The sequence below is a fragment of the Aotus nancymaae genome, unplaced genomic scaffold, assembly GCF_030222135.1.
Source record: "Aotus nancymaae isolate 86718 unplaced genomic scaffold, 86718_ANA_hifiasm-v0.15.2.pri h1tg000089l, whole genome shotgun sequence".
NCBI lineage: Eukaryota > Metazoa > Chordata > Mammalia > Primates > Aotidae > Aotus > Aotus nancymaae.
In genome coordinates this window covers 19,695,016-19,718,595 of record NW_026988504.1, presented here as the reverse complement: position 1 = coordinate 19,718,595, position 23,580 = coordinate 19,695,016, and the positions used below count along the sequence as shown (strand labels likewise).

At 55.5% G+C, this 23,580-nt stretch overlaps 1 protein-coding gene across 1 annotated transcript in view; it reads left to right on the top strand.

The window, feature by feature from the left end:
* The window catches only part of MRC2 (mannose receptor C type 2), a 58,048-nt gene extending 34,621 nt beyond the window's left edge, over positions 1-23,427 (top strand). Inside the window, exons 7-30 of the mRNA XM_064369151.1 lie at positions 3,519-3,707; positions 3,868-4,022; positions 5,875-5,982; positions 7,561-7,676; positions 8,465-8,613; positions 9,653-9,870; positions 10,584-10,726; positions 11,853-11,955; positions 12,207-12,345; positions 12,457-12,492; positions 12,835-12,995; positions 13,097-13,164; positions 13,864-13,964; positions 14,269-14,411; positions 18,166-18,280; positions 18,378-18,541; positions 18,732-18,840; positions 19,428-19,666; positions 19,805-19,973; positions 20,067-20,216; positions 20,564-20,683; positions 20,974-21,153; positions 21,939-21,965; positions 22,058-23,427. Of these exons, the coding sequence (XP_064225221.1) occupies positions 3,519-3,707; positions 3,868-4,022; positions 5,875-5,982; positions 7,561-7,676; positions 8,465-8,613; positions 9,653-9,870; positions 10,584-10,726; positions 11,853-11,955; positions 12,207-12,345; positions 12,457-12,492; positions 12,835-12,995; positions 13,097-13,164; positions 13,864-13,964; positions 14,269-14,411; positions 18,166-18,280; positions 18,378-18,541; positions 18,732-18,840; positions 19,428-19,666; positions 19,805-19,973; positions 20,067-20,216; positions 20,564-20,683; positions 20,974-21,153; positions 21,939-21,965; positions 22,058-22,278 (3,323 nt within the window). The 3' untranslated portion in view covers positions 22,279-23,427. The remainder of the gene's footprint in view (positions 1-3,518; positions 3,708-3,867; positions 4,023-5,874; positions 5,983-7,560; positions 7,677-8,464; positions 8,614-9,652; positions 9,871-10,583; positions 10,727-11,852; positions 11,956-12,206; positions 12,346-12,456; positions 12,493-12,834; positions 12,996-13,096; positions 13,165-13,863; positions 13,965-14,268; positions 14,412-18,165; positions 18,281-18,377; positions 18,542-18,731; positions 18,841-19,427; positions 19,667-19,804; positions 19,974-20,066; positions 20,217-20,563; positions 20,684-20,973; positions 21,154-21,938; positions 21,966-22,057) is intronic.
* Positions 23,428-23,580: the final 153 nt, after the last annotated feature.

The following is a 23,580-nucleotide window of genomic DNA, read 5'->3' as shown; positions in this document are numbered from 1 at the left end:
TCCATATTCCCTTGTAGAGACCACATTCTGCTGAGGTGACAGACATCTCAATGCACAATTACACTATCCCAGGTCACGAGTGATTATAGAAATACGGATAAGTGTTAGAGGAGCATAGAGAGGAAACTGATTCAACTTCTGAGAGCTAAGGAGGGGTTTATGGAAATAACATTTGATTTGGGCCTTTCAAATTGAGTGTAAGTTTAAACGATAGAAAGAGGTGTGGGGGAAGGGCATTCCTGGCAGAGGGAACAGCATTTGCAAAGGTGTGGAGGCCTAGAAATACATTGCAGCTTTAAGAGATGGTGAGTGACGGCCGGGCACTGTGGCTCACACCTATAATCCTAGCACTTTGGGAGGCTAAGGCAGGAGGATTACTTGAGCTCAGTAGTTTGTAGACCAGCCTGGACAACATAGCAAGACCTTGTCTCTGTAAAGTATTTTTTAAAAATTAGCTGGGTGTGGTGATGCACACCTGACTACCAGGGAGGTGGAGGTGGGAAGACTGCTTGAGCCTGCAAGGTTGAGGCTGCAGTGAGCCGCGTGATTGCACCACTGCATTCCAGCCTGGGCAACAGAGTGAGATGAGACGCTGCCTCCAAAAAAGAAAAAGAAAAAGAAATGGATAGTGCCTGTTGCAGTTTGGATGGAGTATAGAATTCTAACCACATCAGGTATGGTCCTCTGACCAGCCACACAGCATCCCCCAGTGGCTTGTTAGAAATGCACAGTCAGGCCCCGCCCCAGAGTAATTGAATCAGAACCTACAGTTAACAAGATCCCCAGATGATTCATATGCAGGTATAGTTGGGAAGTCCTGGCTTAAAGGGCATAGTGAAGAAAAGGCAGGTTGCAGCAAGTCTCTGCAGGGTCTTGGCTGCTGGGACAAGTTTGGGTCCAGCCAAGGAGGCTGCGGGGAGCCTTTGCAGGTGTTTAAGCCAGGGGGTGTCTGGTTCTCATTTGTGATCATAGAGACAGCTTTAGGGGCTTCATGGAGGAGTTGGGGCAATGGACAGGGCCTGCTCTGGGGACTCTGCCCCTTATTGCTGTGTGGCCCTGGGCAAGCAGCTTAGTCTCTGGGGTGCAGAATCCTCATTGCAAATGGAGAATAAGGCCACCCCCCTTGCAAGGTTGTTGTAAGGAAGGCTGGAGATCTGGGCTGGCACAAAGGAGTGTTTCTGTAGGTGGCAGTGGGTATTTACTATGGTGTAGGTTTGAGAGGCTGCGCAGTTGCCCAGGAAGCCGTGGAATGGTGAGGAGACTTTTACAAAGAAAATACGGCAACACCAAAGAAAGAAAAAAATCCACTAACCACAGACCGTAAGGAGTGTGCAGAGCAAAACTTCTGCTCCTGACCATGAAAGTCTTGCTAATAATCGATTCACTCAATTCAGGACTGGTGTGTGTGTGTGTGTGTGTGTGTGTGTGTGTGTGTGTGTGTGTGTGTGTTTTGAGACAGGGTATCACTCTGTCTCCCAGGCTGGAGTGCAATGGCACAGTCTCAGCTCACCACGACCTCTGCCTCCTAGGCTCAAGTGATTCTCATGCCTCAGCCTCCTGAGTAGCTGGGATTACAGGCAGGCACCACTACCTCCTGGCTAATTTTTGAGACGGGGTTTCACCATGTTGCCCAGGCTGGTCTCAAACTCCTGTCTTCAAGTGATCCACCCGCCTCGGCCTCCCAAAGTGCTGGGATTACAGGCATGAGCCATGGCGCCAGCCTGATTCAAGACTGTTGATCACTGCTTTCTCTCCCACTCCCTAACGGGTCAGGAACAGAAGCTTGAGACGTCAGCAGCCAGATCTAGGGCACCTCCACCTCTAGCTGGAGGGAGCCTGGGGCCCCAGTCCAGTCCTCCCAGAAGCAGCTTTCCGAAGGAAAGGGCCCACTGGGAGGGCCGGGTGTGGGCATGCCTAGCCCATCTGTGGCTCCTCATCAAGTCCTCTCTTCTCTGTGTCTCCCCCGACCTGGACCTGCAGACAGGCCTAAAGCCCCGGATTTCCTCCCCTCTCCCCAGCCCATATCTCTCTGCACGAGGCATATTCTAGGCGGGTTCTGCTTTCCCGGTCTCATCACTTAACTCCTGTCATTTCGAAGGCAGGCGCCGTCGTGTCCCCAAAGCATCCACATTCCCCAAGCTGCCTTCCTGTCCCTGAGGCCCCTCAGGTCTCAGCAGCCGCTAAAATACGCTTGTCTGGGGCGGCAGCTTCAGGTCTTAGCTCATTGGCCAACAAGAGATGGTTGACAGCTCCTGAGCCAGAGAGCGAGCCCGATCGGGTTCGCAGCCCGCCCAGCTTTGCCGGGTCTCCTGGAGCAGGTGTAGCTGGACCGCTGGAATCTCAGTCTGAGGCCGTGCTTCTGGTGGGCGCGCGCTTTCCCGCCCGGCTAGGCAGAATCCTGCCCGAGCCGGACACTGTGGGTGGTTCGGTGAAGTCCTGTTTTCTCTTGCCAAGACCAAGTGAGGGCTTGTTTGCCTCAGCTGCCCTCGGACCCCAACCCCTAGAAGATGAACCTGAAATGCACGGAAGTCGGGCAAGGCAGGGCTTGGGACTGGTCGATTTCTCAGCTCTGTGATAGGAGGTAGGAGCGGGGAAGAAGTGAGAGGAGTCCTGGCCGGGGGATGGGGCCGATCTGCAGTGACTTTGAGCACCTCCTAATGTTCTCGGCTGCCCACCCATAATGAGCTCAGATTCTGGTGGGCCTGCCTGGGCTCCATTAGTGGCTCAAGGCCCCGTTTCCCAGTTTTCTCACTCCTGGGCTGCCCAGACCTGCACAGAGTGGGTGCTCAATAAACATTATTTGAGAGAATAACAGTGGTTCCATTTACTAGGCAGGGTGGCCATAAGCCAAGTTTGAATCTTATAGCAGGAAACCCCATTTACAGAGGAAGAAACTGAGGCTCATAGGGCTGGTTGGTCCTGACTTTCTACCTATTGTTTATTGACTGATTGATTTATACATTGATTGAGACAAGCATGTCGCTTAGGCTGGAGTGCAATGGTGTGATCACGGCTCACTGATCCTTGACCTCCCAGGGTCAAGTGATCCTCCCACCTCACCTCCTGGGTAGTGGGACCACAGGCGTGCATCACCATGCCCAGCTAATGTTTTATTTTTTATAGAGATGGGGACTCCCCTTTGTTGCCCAGTCTGCTCTTGAACTCCTTGGGCTCAAGCAATCCTCCAGCTTCAGCCTTCTAAAGTGCTGGGATTACAGGCCTGAGCCACCATGCCTGGCCCACCCATCATATTCTGAGAGCCACAGCCAGAGGGACTGTTCTGTCCTGGCTGGAATCTGCCACCACCACCTGGGTCTCTGCCCCTGGGCCTCCAACAGCTCTGCAAGGTTTTTATCCTTTTAGCATTTCCAAGACCTGTGGTGGGGACGGGGATGGACCTGGGAGAGTTTGGAGAGGAGGTGACTCGGAGGCCTCGCCTGTGTTGATATCAACCCAGTGGGTTGGTGCCCAGATGGGGCGGCTCAGTCTCTGAGCAGTGGCCTCGTGGGTCTCTGCAGACAGGTGGGCCAATGTGAAGGTGGAGTGCGAGCCGAGCTGGCAGCCCTTCCAGGGTCACTGCTACCGCCTGCAGGCTGAGAAGCGCAGCTGGCAGGAGTCCAAGAAGGCGTGTCTACGGGGTGGTGGCGACCTGGTCAGCATCCACAGCATGGCAGAGCTGGAATTCATCACCAAGCAGATCAAGCAAGGTGAGGAGCTGCCCACCTACGTGTCTGGGTGGAGGGCAGGGCCTCTCACTGCCCCGCCCATCCTGCCAGGAGCCTCAGAGAATGTTCCTTCCTTCTTGCTGGTGGCTGAGGCTGACCTCTCAATGTCTTCTCTCCCCTCCTCTCCTGCTGCACCCCCCAGAGGTGGAGGAGCTGTGGATCGGCCTCAACGATTTGAAACTGCAGATGAATTTTGAGTGGTCTGATGGGAGCCTTGTGAGCTTCACCCACTGGCACCCCTTTGAGCCCAACAACTTCCGGGACAGTCTGGAGGACTGTGTCACCATCTGGGGGCCGGTGAGACCTCCCTCTCCCTCTCACAGGGTCACAAAATACATCCCCAACCTCCAGGTGCCACCCCAGCTGAAGGATATCAAGTTACTATCAGCACCTGCCTGGAACCTCTTACCTCTCAACCATCCCACTCCTCCCCACCAATGCCTTCCCTTCCACATGAGACACTGCCGGGGCTTGAATCCCACCTCCACCTCCAACTAGCCAAGTCACCTCGGGCAAGTTACTAGAGGGTGGGGGGCATTAGAGGAGTTAATTCTCATGAAACCTTAGGCAGGGTGCCTGGCGCATTCTTGGTCTCCTCCCAGCTGCCCTTCCCTGCCAGAAGGTGGCATCAGAACCCACATTATGTGCAATATTTTGCAGCAGGGCTGCTCTCTGCCAGTCCTCGCCCCCTGTGCTCTACCCAGCCCAGGGTCCCGTCTTCTCAAGAAATTGTGGGGTTATGATAATTTGCCATGGTTTGGGCTTAGATGTGGTGTAAGTGAAGGAATTGATGCAGGGCTTCAAGCAGAGATGAAAGACCCTTTAAAAAGGGACAAAGCCAGCCAGGTGTGGTGGCTCACATCTATCATCCCAGCATGCTGGGAGGCCGAGGCAGGCAGATCACTTGAGGTCAGGAGTTCGAGACCAGCCTAGCCAACATGATGACCTCTACTAAAAATACAAAAATTAGCCAGGCATGGTGGCAGATGCCTGTAATCCCAGTTATTCGAGAGGCTGAGGCAAGAGAATCGCTTGAACCTGGGAGGGGGAGGCTGCACTGAGCTGAGATCGTACTGCTGCACTCCAGCCTGGGTGACAGAGCAAGACCCTATCTCAAAAAAAAAAAAAAAGGAGAAAGCCATAGGGATAGACAAGATTTTCTGCTGTCACACACTGCAAACAGTGCTGGGGACTAGTGGCAGTCATTTGCCTTAGGGGATGCTATTTAAGAATTTTAAAACAATTATGTATTGAGTGTCTACTGTGTGCCAGGCATTTTTCTGGGTGCTGGGATACACAAACATGCCTGCCCTCAGGGTGGAGCTTAGAGGCAGACATACTCCTGGCTGGGGGCCTGTGGATACTGGGGAGGGTGAAGACGGAAGCAGGGGCCGAGGACTAAATTCCTCCTCAGCCTCATCAGCTGAGATTCTGGTCTGGGCACAGCAGCCTCTGCACACTCTGGCCCTGCAGGCACTAGCTAGATGCCTTGGGAATGAGTCCCAGATGTCTATCCTGCCATCAGTTACTCTAACAATCTTAGCCAGTTTGGTTTTGATGTTTATAAAACGAGCCATCAGTAGTTTAAAAGGATGCCTTTCCTTTTTTTTTCTTGAGACAGTTTCACTCTGTCACTCAGGCTGGTGTGCAATGACATGATCTTGGCTCACTGCAACCTCTGCCTCCTGGGTTTAAGTAATTCTCCTGCCTGAGCCTCCCAAGTAGCTGGGATTACAGGCACGTGCTACCACGCCCGGCTAATTGTTTTGTATTTTTAGCAGAGATGGGGTTTCACCATATTGGCCAGGCTGGTCTCAAACTCCTCGGCTCAAGTGATCCACCCGCCTTGGCCTCCCAAAGTGCTGGGATTACAGGCGTGAGCCACTGCCCCCTGCCAGGATGCCTTTCCCATTTAGACAGTGCTTGTTAAGTTTCAAGGCATTTGGACGTGAACTGCTTGTGCTCTCATCCACCCTGTGAGGCTTACGGGCTCATCCCGCCCTCCCCACCGCACAGCTGGGACACAGAGGCGTCAGAATCACACAGCAAGTCAGAGACAGGGCCAGCTCTAGGAACCAGGTTCCAAGAACGATTTGGGAGATTTTTGGGGAAGTGGGGGCTGAGATTCTTCCTCACCCTGTGTCCCTAGGAAGGCCGCTGGAATGACAGTCCCTGTAACCAGTCCTTGCCATCCATCTGCAAGAAGGCAGGCCAGCTGAGCCAGGGGGCTGCGGAGGAGGACCATGGCTGCCGGAAGGTGAGGGTGTTTCTGGAGCTGCCCTGAGTGGATGAACTCCTGCTGCCTCGAATGGGATTGCTCCCTCCCTTCCCCGAGCTCTCCAAACTGCTTTCTTGGAGGAGTGATACTGGATGGGATGGGGTGGGTGGGGGCTGTTGGGAGGAAGCAGAGCTCCCTATCCCCTGCCCAGTCCTGAGTCCCCTCCCCATGGGGGAAGCCACTTTCTCGAGACAGCAGAGAACAGGGAGGTGGGGGCTGGTCTACCCCAAGTGTTCCCTCAGAGTCCAGCCTAGTCATGTCGAGAGGCGGCTGCTGAAGTGAAGCGTGGTCCCTGCACACCCCCCATCCTGCCTTCCCCTCCTCTGCCATCTGACATGGAGTTTGTGCTGGTCTATCTCCCCTGGAGGAGTGAGGCCACTCAGGGTGGGCTGCACCTTCCCACTCCTTGTGTTCCCAGCCCCAGTGGGCTTCTAGAGGATGTTCAGGGAAGGGAGAGGGGTCAAGGGATGAAAGGTGTGTAAGTGATGGGGGGTGAGTGAGTGACTGAGGGTGTGAGGGGGTGACAGACCCTCTCCCTCCTCCAGAGAGTAGAGCAAGGGTGCAAGTGCTACGATGCGTGCGGGGAGCTTGCTCCTAAAAGACACTGCATGGCCCTTGGCCCCTCCCAGGAGCCCCTCGCAGCCAGGCTGGCTTTTCACTCTGTTTTCCTTTGGATTAAGTCCCTACCCCACCCACCCCACCTGGACCCTAAAGCCTCCCCCAGAGAAGGAGCGGGAAACACAAACAGGCATGGTCCCATGCGGGAGGAGGTGGCGGAGGGGACACCAGAGCCCAGCTTCAGAGTCTGGGGACTGGTAAGGACAGTGCCTGGCCCAGGGGCTGCGTCCTGGCTGGAAGGAGGTGGAAGGAGGGATAGAGAGGAGTTACCAACTTCTCTGGCATCAAGGCCAGCCTGGAACGTGTGTGGAGTGTTGAGGGTCCATGGTTGATAGCCCGGGATCGCCAGGGATCTTAGCACAGCCCCTCCTGGCAGATGGGACGCCCACCACGCATACCACATCTGCTTCCCTTCTGCCCTGGCTCCTGCCAGCCTTGTCTGCCAGGTCTCGTCTCTGAGCCCCTCCTGCCACCCCTGGACCAGGAGTGTCCTGCGCTGACTCCTGCTTTGGCAGGTCCCTGAAGACTGCCCATCCCTTTTCCATCTTGACAGCTCTCCCCAGAGAGCTGTGACCCTTTTAGCTGTGGTTTCCCAGCCAACAGTCATTTCCCCACTGTGTCTCTTGGTTTCAATGCCCAAGAGAGGAGCCTGAAGGGCTATTCATCTTCCCGGGCCAGGTCACTGGCCGGTCGCTGGCGGCCTGCCAATCAGCCACGCTGGGGCTGGGCCTCCACCCCTGCTTCCACAGCTATGGGTGATGGTGGGGAGGGCGAGTGTGGAGAGACGAGGTGCAGAACACAGCACAGGACTCAAACCAGTCCCCTCCATCCTGAGCACGTTCAGTGATGTCCCTGCTGGAATCTCCTGCTGCAGGATTTATGGGTGAGGGTGGAGAGTCCTCCCTACAGACACCCCTCTTCTGTCCACTCCTGAGCCAGGGTTGGACATGGCACAGCCCATCCTGCTACTGGCTGGGAGAGGACCAAGTGACCTACAGTGAGGCCCGGCGCCTGTGCACCGACCATGGCTCTCAGCTGGTCACCATCACCAACAGGTACAGGAGGGGCGGGTGCCCTGACCAGCCCTTGCCCATGTGTGGGCCTAATGTGGCCCAGCAAAGGGGGAAGCATCCTGCCATCATGCCTAGAGGGACCTGGAGTCCTTTGAACCTCATCGGGCTCCAGGGCGTTTTCAAATCTTGTTAGAAGAATGACTCTCACTTGTTAAATGACCCCAGTATGTAGGGTGGGGCCTGGGCGGGGCCCGGGCAGGCACAGGTGTGGGCTGGATACCTAAGAAAGACAGGCCAGCCAGGCATGGTGGCTCACACCTGTAATCCCAGCACTGTGGGAGGCCAAGGTGGTCAGATCACAAGGTCAAGAGTTCGAGACCAGCCTGACCAACATAGTGAAAGCCCATCTCTACTAAAAATACAAAAATTTGGTGGGCATGGTGGCTCGAGCTTGTAGTCCCAGCTATTCAGGAGGCCAGCGCAGGAGAATTGCTTGAATCAGGGAAGCAGAGGTTGTGGTGAGCCGAGATCGCGCCACTGCACTCCAGTCTGGGCAACAGAGTGAGACTCCGTCTCAAAAAAAGACAGGCATTGGCTGTGTCTAACTTTCTCTACTTTCTTCTAAGCAAGGCAAGGGGTGCAGAGAATAGAAGGGGGAGCTGGAGGGGAGGTTCCATGAATCAGCTGCAGGGCTCCCAGGGGTCCCCGCTTTCTTGAGCAAGTTACTGGCCAGGTGGAGCACCCGAGCTCCAGGGGGCAGGGCGTCTGACCTGTGGCCTGGGGATTGGGATGAGGGGAGATACCTGCCCTGACCAGCCTGTCTTCCGAAGATTTGAGCAGGCCTTCGTCAGCAGCCTCATGTACACCTGGGATGGCGAGTACTTCTGGACCGCCTTGCAGGACCTCAACAGAACCGGCTCCTTCCACTGGCTGAGTGGGGATGAAGTCATGTACACCCACTGGAACCGGGACCAGCCCGGTGAGCCCCTTCTTTGACTTGGTGAAGCTAGGAAGGAGGCCGGGTGGACTGGCCCTGCCGGCACCAAGCCCCAGGGCTTCCCCATAAACGGATCACTGGTGTAGTGTGGTGTAGTGGCTATTAGCATGAGCTCTGGCACCAAACTGCCTGGCTCCGATCCTGACTCTGCTGTCTATTAGCTGTGCATCCTCTGAGCATCAGTTTTCTCTTCTGTCCAGTGGGGATAATGGTCCTTTCCTCATAGGGATGACGTGAGTCTTAAATATGTATAAAGTGCTAATATATGTAAAGAGTCAATGTATGTAGTGTTTAGATTACTTCTCTATCTGGGCTCACGAAAAAGGAAAAGAAAAAAATAATCTCTATCTGGGCTCATTAAAAAAAAATATATATAAGCCGGGCACGGTGGCTCATGCCTGTAATCCCAGCACTTTGGGAGGCCGAGGAGGGTGATGCCCGAGGTCAGGAGTTTAAGACCAGACTGGCCAACATAGTGAAACCTCATCTCTACTAAAAAAAAAAAATACAAAAATTAGCTGCGCATGATGGCTTATGCCTGTAATCCCAGCTACTTGGAAGGCTGAGGTAGGAGAATTGCTTGAACTGGGACCCAGGAGGCAGAGGGCTCAGTGAGCTGAGATCGTGCCACTGCACTCGCTTTGGGCTACAGAGCAAGATTTCATCTCAAAAAAAAAAGAAGTGTTTAGAATACTGAGCACAATGCGAGTACTTATACTATTATTACCATTTCGCATTCATTATTTTTCTAACCCTTTCAATAACCGGATGAGGTAGATGATGAGGCAGCCTCGCGAGGTTAAGCAGCTTGCCTGAGCCCTCACCATGAGTGAACCCAGAGCCAGGGCTCTGCCTCCATTCCTTTTCTCCCACCTGGCCCCAACCCCAGGGAGTGTGTCCCTGCAGAGGTAGCCAAGCTGGTTCCCAGTGTGAGGGCCATGCTGGTGCCCTGCCGGGATGTGAGGGAGGACCGGATTATGAGTCCTTCTCAGAGCTTGGGTCTCCCTTCTCTCTTCTTCAGGGTACAGCCGTGGGGGCTGTGTGGCCCTGGCCACTGGCAGCTCCATGGGGCTCTGGGAGGTGAAGAACTGCACCTCATTCCGGGCTCGCTACATCTGCCGGCAGAGCCTGGGCACTCCAGTAACGCCCGAACTGCCTGGGCCAGACCCCACGCCCAGCCTCACTGGCTCCTGTTCCCAGGGCTGGGCCTCGGACCCCAAACTCCGGTATTGCTATAAGGTAGGGCAGCCTGTTGGCAGGGTGGGGGGCAAGGAGGGGACAGGAGCAAAGTGACAGTTCACCTGGGGTGGGGGTCCCAGTGGGACCAGCCACAATCCAGAGACACACCAGACTGCAGATAGGTGATTTCTGGTGAGACTTGTCCACGGAATCTGGAGGTCTGGTGCTCAATCATCATTTGAGGAATTGAGGGAACCACAGACCATTGATTTCAGAGGTTCCCAAATGTCAGGGCCAGCCTAGCTGTTCTTCTGAATTGCCTGGGGAACCTGATAAAAATAAAATCTAGGCTGTCACAATGGAGGTTTAGATTTATTAGGTCTGGATTGGGCCTAGTAATCTTTATTTTTGAACCCTGCTAGGTTTGGGGATCACTGGCAGAGTTCAAGGTCTTTTATTATGGACAGAAACTGAAGTCCAGAGAGAAGAAGGGACTTGCCCACATGAAGCTCTGGCTCTGCTGGGATTAGAGCCCAGATCTCCCTGTTGGTCAGGGGATGGGGCTCAGGGGCACTCTCCAGGAGGTGACTGTGCCAGCTCCCCTCCCCAGGCTCATCCTCAGATGAACAGGATTGTCCTTAGCTAGCCTGAGCCCTCTGTCCAGTGAGGTCCCAGCCCCTTCCTTGCCGCAATAGGAAAAGCAGCAGGCAGCAGGTGCCCCTGAGGGGTGGGCCAGTGGGGACAGCCTAGACAGCTGGACTCTGCCCCTGCAGGTGTTCAGCTCAGAGAGGCTGCAGGACAAGAAGAGCTGGGTCCAGGCCCAGGGGGCCTGCCAGGAGCTGGGGGCCCAGCTGCTGAGCCTGGCCAGTTACGAGGAGGAGCACTTTGTGGCCAACATGCTCAACAAGATCTTCGGGTACTGAGCCGGGCTGAGGCGTGGTAGGAGGGCACCTGCACACGTGTAGGAGCGCACATGGCTGACAGACCCTTGGTTTTATTGGGTGAGGGGTGGGGAAGGAGAGTGTGGGTGACCCCAGGGAGGCCCGCACCTGCTACTGGTGCCAGAACCATCTTGTCCCCACTCAGGTAGCCATGGTGGCCCTGGTGTCTTGGGAGAACATGCTGGTGGGATCCACGCACTCATAGGAGACTGTATATTGCTCACCATCATCCCACTATGAACACCCCAACAGACTCACAAACTTACATATGTACCCACCCCCATTGCTAGATCTCCTACACGCTGGTCCTGGTGAGCGTTTCCCCTCACCTTAAGCCATCTCATAATGACCCATGCTCCTCAATCAAGTATTTCCTGAGAGATAGGAGGAGAAGGGCCACAGCTGTGAGGATTTGCCCACAGTCATCCCTCTAAGACACCACCTCTGTTGTGGGCTCTGAGCATCAGCACCTGGAATCCCCTAGCACTGGGAACATTCAGACAGATCTGGGCTTTTTGAGAGCTTCACTGAAGGGATCTCTCCTAGCAAACATCAAGACTACATTATTTGACTTGTAATTACAGTAGTTCGTGGTCATCACTTCTCACCATGTACCAGGCACTGTGCTAAACATGTAATCCTCACTCAAACCTCCGGACAACCCTATGGAGAAGGTGTTAACTACTGACCAGGTTTATTTAGCTCCAGAATCCAGGTTTAACTACTGAATCCAGGTTTACTTAGCTCCAGAGCCGCAGATCCCTGCTACATCCTCATTTGGACTTCCTAAACTCTGTAAAGTAAAAGCCTGCAGAATCTTGCTGGCCAGGGCACCCCCACCCAAAAGGAAGCCAAGCAAAGGGGAGGGACCACCGCCCCTTAAGTGGACGCTCAGTCCAGCTCTCCCCAGCTCTGTCTGGGGAGAGAGCTTTACTGAAGTGGCCTCACCAGTGTATGAACGCGTCAATGTGAAGCCCAGATAGAGAGGCCCCAGGCCCTAGGGGCTGCCCCGTGACAGCTGCAAGGGACAGGGGGCATGGTTGGGTACTTGCCCCTCTCACTTCCGCTCTCTTCTGTCCCCACCCTTGGGTTGTGCTGAAGTGAATCAGAACCTGAGGTCCAGGAGCAGCACTGGTTCTGGATCGGCCTGAACCGTCGGGATCCCAGAGGGGGTCAGAGTTGGCGCTGGAGCGACGGCCTAGGGGTGAGCGGGACTGGAGGAGACAGGAGGGGCCTTCTGGGGGCGGGGCCTTCTGGGGGCGGGGCCTGGAGGTGGGCGGGTTTTCTCGGAGGCCTGGCCAGGGTCGGAGCCGGGAAAGCAGGTCCGAGAGGTGGCGCCCGGCCCCGGATGGGGGTTCCCACCTCGGGCCAGGCCTCTTGTCTACCTGTTCTGGGCACGGGAGCGGCCTGCACCCCACACCTCACATTTCTCTTCCCTCCACCTGCCTCCTCCAGTTCTCTTACCACAATTTCGACCGGAGCCGGCACGACGACGACGACATCCGGGGCTGTGCAGTGCTGGACCTGGCCTCCCTGCAGTGGGTGGCCATGCAGTGCGACACACAGCTGGACTGGATCTGCAAGATCCCCAGAGGTTGGCTGGAGTGGCGCTGGGAAGGCGGGATGGAGCGAAGGGTGGCGGGGCCAGGAGTCCCAGGGAGGATCTCCTTTCCCCACAGCGTCTTTGTTCTCCTTGTCCCCCTAGGTACGGACGTGCAGGAGCCCGACGACAGCTCTGAAGGTGAGGCCCCTCCCCACAGCCCACCCTGCTACTCATTGCGGCCTGGACATTTTGCGGGGGAGGGCCTCAACTCTGGGGTAAGGCCCTGCGGGCCTGAATGAAACGGAGGGGATGAGGAGTTCCGGCCGAGAGTAGGGGGACTGGGTTGGCTCCGATGGAGGCCGCCGCAGCCCTGTTTGCTTCCGTCTGGGAGGCGGGGCAAGCCTGGGGCCTGGGGCCTGGCGCGGTGCCTGTCTGGGTCCGGTGTGCCCGCAGGCTTGCCGGCTGCCTCCTGGCTTTGCCCGGGCCCTGGCGTACAGCCTGGGCCTGGCCGCCGCTCCCACGTCCACGCTACTTCTGCAGGCCAGCAGGAATGGCTGCGCTTCCAGGAGGCTGAGTACAAGTTCTTTGAGCACCACTCCACGTGGGCACAGGCGCAGCGCATCTGCACGTGGTTCCAGGCCGAGCTGACTTCTGTGCACAGCCAGGCGGAGCTGGACTTCCTAAGCCACAACATGCAGAAGGTGAGCATTGGATGGAGCAGGGGGCTGCAGGCTGGGGAAGGGCAGGCCCCGGATGGGGGCAGGGGGCTGCCTACCCACACCTGCCCGCCTGGCTTTTCCAGTTCTCCCGGGCCCAAGAGCAGCACTGGTGGATCGGCCTGTACACTTCTGAGATCGATGGGCGCTTCAGGTAGGAACCCAGGCAGGCAGCAGATGTGGAAGGGGGCTGACTGTCCACACACACACAGAGCACAGACTTGCATTTGAATCCAGCCCTGCCCCTTGCTGGCTATGTGGCCTTGGGCAGGCGACTTAACTTTTCTGGGCCTTGGTTTTCTCAACTGAAAATGGGAATATGAGGCCTACCTGGTAGGATCGTCGTGAGGATTAGAAATAACATATGTGAAGTCCTTATGCAGCATCCTGCAATTAGTTACTAAATAATGGCAGCTACTGTTATGTCTGGGGTCATTCATCATGAATAAAGCCCTCTGGGGATGTGGGCAGAACAGATGAAGATCTGGGAGGCCTCTTTTGTATTTGGTGCCTACTTACCATGCACTGGGGGGCTTGAGGCAGGAAGGACTAGGAGCACCTGGGAATCAGAATTTGAGCTTTTCTTTGGCCTTGGACTTCCCGCCCTGGAGTCTTCAGGCTTCTTTTCTAGAGCAGCAAATGCCCAGGGACAGCTGGGACCTTATCTGGAGGCACCAGGTCCTTGGGTCACTGACTGCACTGAGCTCAGTAGCCCCACTCCTTAGCCTGCAGTCACTAAACCCCAAAACCTGGGCCCCTCCCTGCCCTCCTTCCTGCGGCCTTCATTGCTGCATCCAGTGGAGGCTCAGCCCTGGGCTGGTGCTGGAGTTACTTCTGCTCCATGCCATTGCAGATGGACAGATGGTTCCGTTATAAACTTCATCTCCTGGGCACCAGGCAAACCTCGGCCTGTCGGCAAGGACAAGAAGTGTGTATACATGACAGCCAGCCGAGGTGAGGGCAAGGTGGGGGCAGAGGGCGCAGTCAGCTGTGCAGAGGGTGGATGTTGGGTGAGCCTGGGCAGAAGTCATCAGTCTCTTCTCATTCTCTCTGTTCTCACAACCCAAGAAAGGCTAGACCCAGAGAGGGGTGGGCCTATCTCCATGGTTCTGAAGCCACAGAGGACTTGAGTTTGCCTGGACACAGGCATGGAGCCTCTGCCCAACCTCCTCTCAGGGCATGAGGCTGAGTATGCTGCCAGCCATGCCCTGCCCTGCTCTGCCCTGGGGTTGACTGCCCTCCCGTCCCCTTTCCACAGAGGACTGGGGGGACCAGAGGTGCCTGACATCCTTGCCCTATGTCTGCAAGCGCAGCAACGTCTCCAAAGAAACGCAGTACTCAGACCTGCCAGCTACATTCGAGGGGGGCTGCTCCTCTGGCTGGCTCCAGTTCCTCAACAAGGTAGGAAGTGGGGAGGGGACACCTGAGGGAGTCAAGGGAGAGGATATGAAAAGGGGAAAGCTGAGTCTCAGGAGTCCTGGCCTTTTGGCAGCGCCAAAGTCATGGCCTCTTGCCTGTACCCACCAACTTCTCTTTTACTTGGCCCCAGTACCAGGGCCAGACTCCTTGGAAAATGACTCAGTGTAATAGCACCTTCCAATCTGCCGGGAAGCAAGGTTGTCCAAATACTTTGGTGAGTTTTCTAGATCAGTGATTGCCAAAGATTTTTTTTTTTAATTTGGAGTTTTGCTCTTGTCACCCAGGCTGGAGTGCAATGTCGCGATCTTAACTCGCTGCAACCTGTGCCTCCTGGGTTCAAGTGATTCTCCTGCTTCAGCCTCCTGAATAGCTGGGATTACAGGAACGTGCCACCATGCCTGGCTGATTTTTGTATTTTTAGTAGAGATGGGGGTTCACCATGTTGGCCAGGCTGGTCTTGAGCCCCTGAACTCAGGTGATCTGCCTGCCTCGGCCTCCCAAAGTGCTGGGATACAGATGTGAGCCACCATGCCTGGCCTGATTGCCAAAGATTTTGATAATGAACTCTTATTAGTAAAACAAAATATCGAGCTTACATAACCGAACTATATGTGTGTACATTTAACTTATATATGTATAATAGGTATGTGGAAATAAAATCTACTTCCATATTAATATGACTGATTATATATAGTAAAATGTATATAAGAACAAAACAATATAAAATATTAGCTAAAGATTTTTAAATACTTTAAGGTTTAAAACATTTTTTTGGTCAGGTGAGGTGGCTCATGCCTGTAATCCCAGCACTTTGGGAGGCCAAGGCAGGTGCATCACCTGAGGTTGGGAGTTTGAGACCAGCCTGACCAACATGGAGAGACCCCGTCTCTACTAAAAAATACAAAACTAGCCAGGCGTGGTGGCAAATGCCTGTAATCCCAGCTACTTGGGAGGCCAAGGCTGGAGAATCGCTTGAACCTGGGAGGTGGAGGTTGCAGTGAGCTGAGATTGCACCATTGCACTCCAGCCTGGGCAAGAGAGTGAGAATCAGTCTCAAAAAAAAACCCAAACACCTCTTCTACCTTAAAAAATTAAGGCATGTGTATTATTAAAACTTTGGAAAATACAGAAGAGAAACTAAAACTCAATACTCCCCAGAGATCACAGCTATCAATATTTGTTATTCTCCCTCCTGCCTTTTTCCATGGAATTAATTTCCTGCACACTCTTCTTCCTCTGTGTCATATTTTGAGCATCTCTCATGTTACTAAGTTTTTCCAAAAACTTGTTCTTTTTCCACCCACTTTTTAAACAGAATATATTTTATATGTGTAATAGGTCCCTTTCTTAATGCATCATTGTCAAGATACCAGTTACTCTCCTGCCCTGTGGAAAGCTTTGTTTTTGTTTTTGAGTTGGTGTTGTTCTGTCATCCAGGCCGGAGTGCAGTGGCGCGATCATGGCTTACTACAGCCTCCACCTCCTGGACTCAAGCGATCCTCCTGCCTCAGCCTCCTAAGTAGTTGGGACTACAGGCTCATGGCTCCATGCCCAGCCAATTTTTCTATTTCTTTTGTAGGGATGGGATTTTGCCATGTGGCTCAGGCTGGTTTTGAAATTCTGGGCTCAAGCGATCATCCTGCCTTGGCCTTCCAAAGTGCAGGGATTACAGGTGTGCGCCACTGTGCCCGGCCTGTGGAAAGCTCTTGAAGTATGCTACAGTGTCCACTCCTTCACTCCCGGCCTCACACATCTGTGCCCTTTTTTGTGTCCCTATGGCATTTGAATGTAGGTAAAGCATTTATGGCAGCAGTTCCCAACCTTTTTGTCACCAGGGAGTGGTTTCTTGGAAGACAGTTTTTCCACGTACTGGGGGAGGATAGTGTTGGTTTGGGGATGAAACCGTTCCACCTCTGATCATCAGGCATTAGATTCTCATGAGGAGCACACAACCTAGATCCCTTGCACGTGCGGTTCACAGTAGGGTTCGCACTCCTACGAGAATCTTGGCTGGGTGAAGTGGCTCACGCCTGTAATCCCAGTACTTTGGGAGGCCAAGGTGGGCGGATCACCTCAGGTCAGCAGTTTGAAACCAGTCTGACCAACATGGTGAAATCTCGTTTTTACTAAATATACAAAAATTAGCCAGGTGTGGTGGCTTGCTTCTATAATCCCAGCTACTCAGGAGGCTGAGGCAGGAGAATAGCTTGAACCCCGGAGGCAGAGGTTGCAGTGAGCTGAGACTGCGCCACTGCACTCCAGCCTGGGCAATAAAGTGAGACTCCAGCTCAAAAATAAAAATAAAAATAAGTGAAATAAATAAAAATGAAAGAATCTAACGCCCCTGCTGTTCTGACAGGAGGCAGAGCTCAGGCGGTAATGCTCCCTTGCCCCGCCGCTCACCTCCTAACAGGCTGGGGACCCCTGGTTTGTGGGACAGCCTCTTCCACTAGCTTTAAGTTCCTGGAGGGCAGGGCCATTAGCACCTTAATACACTTGGACGTGGCAGGGACACCCTGAACTGAGCTGAACATCCTCTCCCTTTAGCTGTCACTTCTTGCTGGTACTGGTGTGACCTTGCTGCTTCTAAGTTTATGATGAATTGTACTTGTTATTTCAGTTGGGCCTCAGCACGGCTCTGAAACTACTCTGTGAAACCAAATCCTCGAACTTCATGACAGACCCTCCAAAATTCTGCGTTATTTCTGGGCTTATAATTTTCTACCCCAAATCTGCCATCTGCATCAGTAAGGGTGGTGCTGGAGCTAATTATTATTATTATTATTATTATTTTTCAGAGATGGGGTTTCACCATATTGGTCAGGCTGGTCTCAAACTCCTGAACTCAGGTGATCCGCCCGTCTTGGCCTCCCAAAGTGCCGGGATTACAGACGTGAACCACCACGTCTGGCCTGGAGCTAATTATTAATAGAGCTTTCACTGGTTAAGCACCTACTGTGTCAGGTACTGTTATCTTTCTTCCTTAAAATAACCCCCAAAGACAGGCTTTGTATTTCCACTTTACAGAAGAGTAAGTCGAGGCCAGAAAGGTTGTCAGAGCCGGAATCTGACATCTCCCCCTTACCTGAACCCCACGCTGTCTTTAGGACTCCAAAGCTTCCTTACACCCTTTATTTCCCATCACACTGCCTCTGAGTGGACAATCATCAGATAGCATTCATTTTCTAAGAAAGAGTCTTCACTTGATGAGAGATTTCCTACCTAGGTTGTTATTTTTATTTTTTTAAACCTTATGGAGGTAATGAAAGTGGAAAAAGAAATGTAAAATTACAGAGTTAGAAGCTGCTGCTAATAGATCATTGAAAAATAGAGATGAACGTGTCTGTGAGATGATCATATAAATTCAAAGGTCAAGATAATGGATGTCAGACAACACTCGGAAAGGTGTTTAGCAGAAAGCAAGACAGATCCTTGTCCCCATCTTCCCAGTACATGGTCCAGGCGCTATTGTCAGAGCCTTTGGTGGCCCAAAGAGATCCTCGCATTTAAAAATCCCCTGGAGTGTGGGCAGGTGTGTGTGTGAACTGCAGGGCCAAGTTGGGAGGGTGCTGGACGCTGCCCCACGGAGACCCAGCTGTCCTGGTTCTCAGCTACTGTTCTCTTCCGGCCCTCAAAGCCCCCCCAGGACCTGCTGCTGAAGGGTGGGCAGTGGCCTTTCTGGGTTTATGGATGGGGAGGTGGGGCTGGCTGTTACACCCCAACCTATGCCCCACAGTGTTTCAAGATCGAGGGCCGGGACCCCCAGAGCAAAGTGAAGTGGTCAGAGGCACAGTTCTCCTGTGAACAGCAAGAGGCTCAGCTGGTCACCGTTGCAACCTCCTTAGAGCAAGGTAAGGCCAGTTCATAGGGAGGCCCCAGTATCCTCCGACACTGTCGCTCCAAGTAGCTATAGCAGAGTCACTCACAACTCTCTTCTGGGGACTGTAGCATTCATCACAGCCACCCTGCCCAATGCGACTTTGGACCTTTGGATTGGCCTCCACGCCTCGCAGAGGGATTTCCAGTGGGTGGATCGGGAGCCTGTGCTGTATGCCAACTGGGCACCTGGGGAGCCCTCTGGCCCTGGCCCTGCTCCCAGTGGCAACAAACCGGTGAGGATTCCCTCCCTGTTCCCCTCCATACCCCTCTGCCCTGAGCCTGTGGGACTGCCTTTGCCCCAGCATCTCCCCTTGCCCCAGGGTCTCCCTTTTTCCAGCCTCTTTGCTCATGTTGCAACCATGTGGGGGCAATGGCACAGGGGGACAGCTGCTGGGGCTCCCCTGAGCAGCTCCATCCCCCCAGACCAGCTGTGTGGTGATGCTACACAGCCCCTCAGCCCACTTCACTGGCCGCTGGGATGATCGGAGCTGCACGGAGGAGACGCATGGCTTCATCTGCCAGAAGGGCACAGGTACGTGTCACCGGTCACCTGGGAAACCCCAACAGGACCCTGGCACTGGGCTGGATGCTGGGGCCATACCAGGAGGAAGGAAACATGGTCCCTGGCAGAGCGGGGGTCTTGTCACCGCCCGAGTTGTGTATCTGCTTGGGAAGCAGATGGGCAGAAAGGCAGGTGCCAATAACATGGAAAGGCAGTATAGCACCCACGGGTCTCAGGAGGAAGGTTTAGGGGTATGGAGGGCTCATGGTGGGGGTAGAGCTAGATGCTGGACTACATGAAGTAAGTGCTGGCATGAGTGGCATCAAGGACCGTGAGATTCCGGGTCCAAGGCACCTCCAGCTCCATGCGTATATGGCCTCTGCCCCGGGTTCCTTGGGTAGGAGGAGGTCAAGGCCCTTGCCTCCCTGTCCATTTGTTGGCAAATACATGTTATTAATAATAACAGGGCTGACAGCTACTGAGTGTTGGTCTGGGCCAAGCGCCGAGCCTGGTGAAGACCTGGTCTTTGCCTGCTGTCTGGCCTTCCCCTGGCCTCGTGCCTGGGAATGGGGAGAGGGAGGCAGAGCCCAGCCTGAGCCCTGCCCCCTTCCCTGTAGACCTCTCCCTGAGCCCATCCCTAACAGCGCTGCCCCCCACCTCGGGCGCCGATCTCTCCTACCTCAACGGCACCTTCCGGCTGCTGCAGAAGCCGCTGCGCTGGCACGATGCCCTCCTGCTGTGCGAGAGCCGCAATACCAGCCTGGCCTATGTGCCGGATTCCTACACCCAGGCCTTCCTCGTGCTGGCTGCCAGAGGGCTGCACATTCCGATCTGGATCGGGCTGGCCGGCGAGGAGGTGGGCTCCCAACGGTCTTGCCCTGGGCCCCAGCCTTGCCCGGGTTCCTCTTCCTGCCCCTGCCTGCCCTCCCCCGACCTTATTTGCAACCCATCCTGACTATTCCCTTCCTCCTGCCCCGTGGCCCCCCATGCCCAGGGCTCCCGGCGGTATTCCTGGGTCTCAGAGGAGCCTCTGAGCTACGTGGGCTGGCAGGAAGGGGAGCCCCAGCACCTGGGGGGCTGCACCTACGTGGATGTGGACGGGGCCTGGCGCACCACCAGCTGTGACACCAGGCTGCAGGGGGCTATGTGTGGAATTAGAAATGGTGAGTGCCCACCTGCCAGGGTGAGGGCGTGGCAAGGTGTCAGTGGTCCCGGGGAGGGTGCTGGGCCACTTCCTTAATCCTGTACCCCCACAGGGTCCCCTCCTCCCCGAAGAATAAGTTACCACGGCAGCTGTCCCCAGAGGCTGGCGGACTCCTCGTGGATCCCCTTCCGGGAGCACTGCTACTCCTTCCACATGGAGCTGCTGCTGGGTCACAAGGAGGCACAGCAGCGCTGCCAGAGAGGTGGGTGACCTGGCCAGAGCCACACGTGGCGGGCAGGTGGCACCTCCTCTCGTGAGCACTCAGATCCATGAGGGCATCCCCACGCTGTTCTCTACCCACAGGCAGCACTTCCACAAGACCCCCTCATGTTCTCACATGCAGAGGCCAAGCATGACACTATATGTGCATATGCTGCCCCCCCACGCACATGCTTACACACGTGCACACACAAGCATGCGCACGCATGAATCCACAGACTCCACCCCATCCTCTACTCAGGCTGCAGAGAAGAGGGCTGGGGCAGCTCTGGGGGGCTCTGCCACCCCCGGAGACCCATCCGCCCTGACATGGGCCTTCCTTACATCCAGCGGGTGGGGCAGTCCTGTCCATTCGGGATGAGGCAGAGAATGTGTTTGTCTGGGAGTACATGCAGAACTATGCGGGCCGTAATCGGGGAGCCTGGTTGGGCATGAACTTCAACCCCAAAGGTGGGTGCCCTGTGTGTGGGGCGGGGAGATCGGGCCTCGGGCTATAGGGGGCTGGGTGCCCTGTGTGTGGGGCGGGGAGATCAGGCCTCGGGCTGTAGGGGACTGGGTGCCCTGTGTGTGGGGTGGGGAAGTCGGGCCTTGGGCTATAGGGGGCTGCCCTCCACTCTGCCCTGAACCTTGCCCTGGGGCTTGTGGAGGAGAGAAGGAGTCAGTTCTAGAGTACGCCTGCTCTCCGCCATCCACTCCTGCCATGCCTTGTCCCTGCTCCCTCAGCGCCTCCTTTCCCGCAGGAGGCACCCTGGTCTGGCAGGACAACACAGCTGTGAACTACTCCAACTGGGGGCCCCCTGGCCTGGGCCCCAGCATGCTGAGCCACAACAGCTGCTACTGGATCCAGAGCAACAGCGGGCTGTGGCGCCCCGGCGCTTGCACCAACGTCACCATGGGTGTCATTTGCAAGCTCCCTCGCGGTGAGCGCCGGGCAGCCCACGCTCAGCCTCCTTCCACCCCATGCAGCTGGTCCTGGGCTGGGGCTGGGGGCTGCTTCACAATCTGCAGGGGACACAGACGGTGGGAAGGCCTGAACAGACCAGACCGGGGGCAGCTGGGACCCCTGAGATAAATTAGTCTGTGGGACAGACTGGCCCTGAAACTTACCATCCAAACTAGACCACAGGGCCCAGGGGTCAGCAACCCCCTGTCACTTTGTAGTGGTCAAGGGCATGGATGGAGTTCAAGTCCTGGCCACACCACTTATCAACTGTGTGACTTTGGGCAGATTCTGTGGCCTTAGTTTCCTCATACATAAAATGGGAATAATAACAGTCCTGGGCCGGGCGCAGTGGCTCATACCTGTAATCCCAGCACTTTGGGAGGCTGAGGTAGGTGGATCACTTGAGGTCAGGAGTTCAAGACCAGCTTGGCCAACATGGTGAAACCCCGTCTCCACCAAAAAGTACAAAAATTAGTTGGGCGTGGTAGCAAATGCCTGTAGTCCCAGCTACTTGGGAGGCTGAGGTATGAGAATCGCTTGAACCCTGGAGGCAGAGGCTGTGATGAGCCGAGATCACATCACTGCACTCCAGCCTGGGCAACAGAGCGAGACCCTGTCTCAAAAAAGTCCCGACCTCCTAGAGTGCTAGTGAAAATGAGGTGAGTTAGGGGCTGAGACCCAGGCAGTGCTTTGTATGTTTGCTGAAGTGATTATTACAATGATCACTGCTGTTATTAATTGGCCCCCTCCTCTTGCCCACAGCTCAGCAAAGCAGCTTCTCCCCGTCAGGTGAGTCAAAGGCAATGCTCCCAGGTGGGCAGGCAGGAAGAACTGCTGGGCCTAACGCCCCGCCTGGCCCTTAACGCCACTCACCTTGGCAGCGCTTCCAGAGAACCCGGCAGCCCTGGTGGTGGTGCTGATGGCGGTGCTGCTGCTCCTGGCCTTGGTGACTGCAGCTCTCATCCTCTACCGGCGGCGCCAGAGCAGCGAGCGTGGGTCCTTTGAGGGGGCCCGCTACAGCCGCAGCAGCTCCAGCCCAGCGGAGGCCACTGAGAAGAACATCCTGGTGTCTGACATGGAAATGAATGAGCAGCAAGAATAGAGCCAGGGGTGTGGTCAGGGCCAGGGTGGGAGGAGCTGGGGAGCTGGGGCCCTGGGTCGGCCGGGCCCCCCACCAGCTGCCCGTCCAGTTGGCCTATGGAAGGATGCCCTTGATAGTCCCTGTTGGGAGCTGGGCAGGGCCTGGGCTGGTGGGGTGCCACCCTCCCACGAGGGCTGGGCTGAGACCCAGCTGAGTGCAGCATGGCGTTTCCCTTTCTTGGGGGCCTGAGATCTTGTCACCTGGGCCTGAGCCCCTACAGTAACCAGAGGTAGGATGGGAGGGGGAATGAGAGCCTCTTTGTCCCCATACCCCCCGCCCAGGCCTGTTGACCGTGCCTCAGGACCCCCTTCTTTGCAGAGCCTGAGGAGCCTCTCCTGTCCCCTCGGGCAGCTCTGTCGCCTCTCTCTTCCCACCTGGCAGCCTCAGCAGCTCTGCATCCCTCACCCTGCTCCCTCTTGCCCCTTCTCCCCACCCCTTCCTTCTGAGCCGGGCCCTGGGGGTTGGGGAGCCCTCTTGTTCCTGGTGAGGGTCAGCTGAGGGGGCTGAGCGTCCATCACTCTTGTGCCTGCTGGGGTGGCCATGGGGCCTGGCAGGAGAGTGGGGCCTGGCAGGTGGGTCAGGCCTGAGAACCAGGGCACAGGTGTGGTATCTGCTGGGCTGGAGACAAGACTGGGGAGAGACATCCCAACCTCCCAGGGGGCAGCTGGGCTGGGCTGGGGTGTCATTTCCTGCCGAGCGGGGGAGGGCTCTGCCCCTGAGATCCCCCGTGGGGACCAGAATAAGTTCCCTAACGTTTCCAGCTCCTGGCTCTGGTTTGGAGCAAGAGAGGGGTTGCCAGAGTCCTGGGGCCTCCGGAGGAGCAGGAGCACGGGATGACCCCGAGTTCCCACCTTCTAGTGGAGCCAGGAGGAGCAGCACCCGAGCCCGGGAGTGCCCCAGTGCCCTTCCAAGAGGTGCAGTCCCAGCCAGGACGAAGCGTGCAGCCTGTCCTGGTGCAGCAGCGTGGGACAATGTGAACACACTCGAAGACACATGGCCCTTTCTCTGTCGTTGATTTTTTCAATGTGCCATTATTGTTTTTTTTTTTTAAAAAAAAAAGGAAAAAAGAAAGCAAACAAATAAAACACCTTTAAGAGGCTTGAAAGAGAAGGTTCTGCCTTGTCCTGTTGTGAGCCTGGTTCTTAACACCCGTCCCTTCGGCAATAACTGTCCTTTTGGAGCTGGCACCACAGGTGTTTTCTGCAGCCGGCCCTTTTGCTTCTGTCCCTGGGCCTCTAGGGGGCACTCTCACCCCCGATCTTC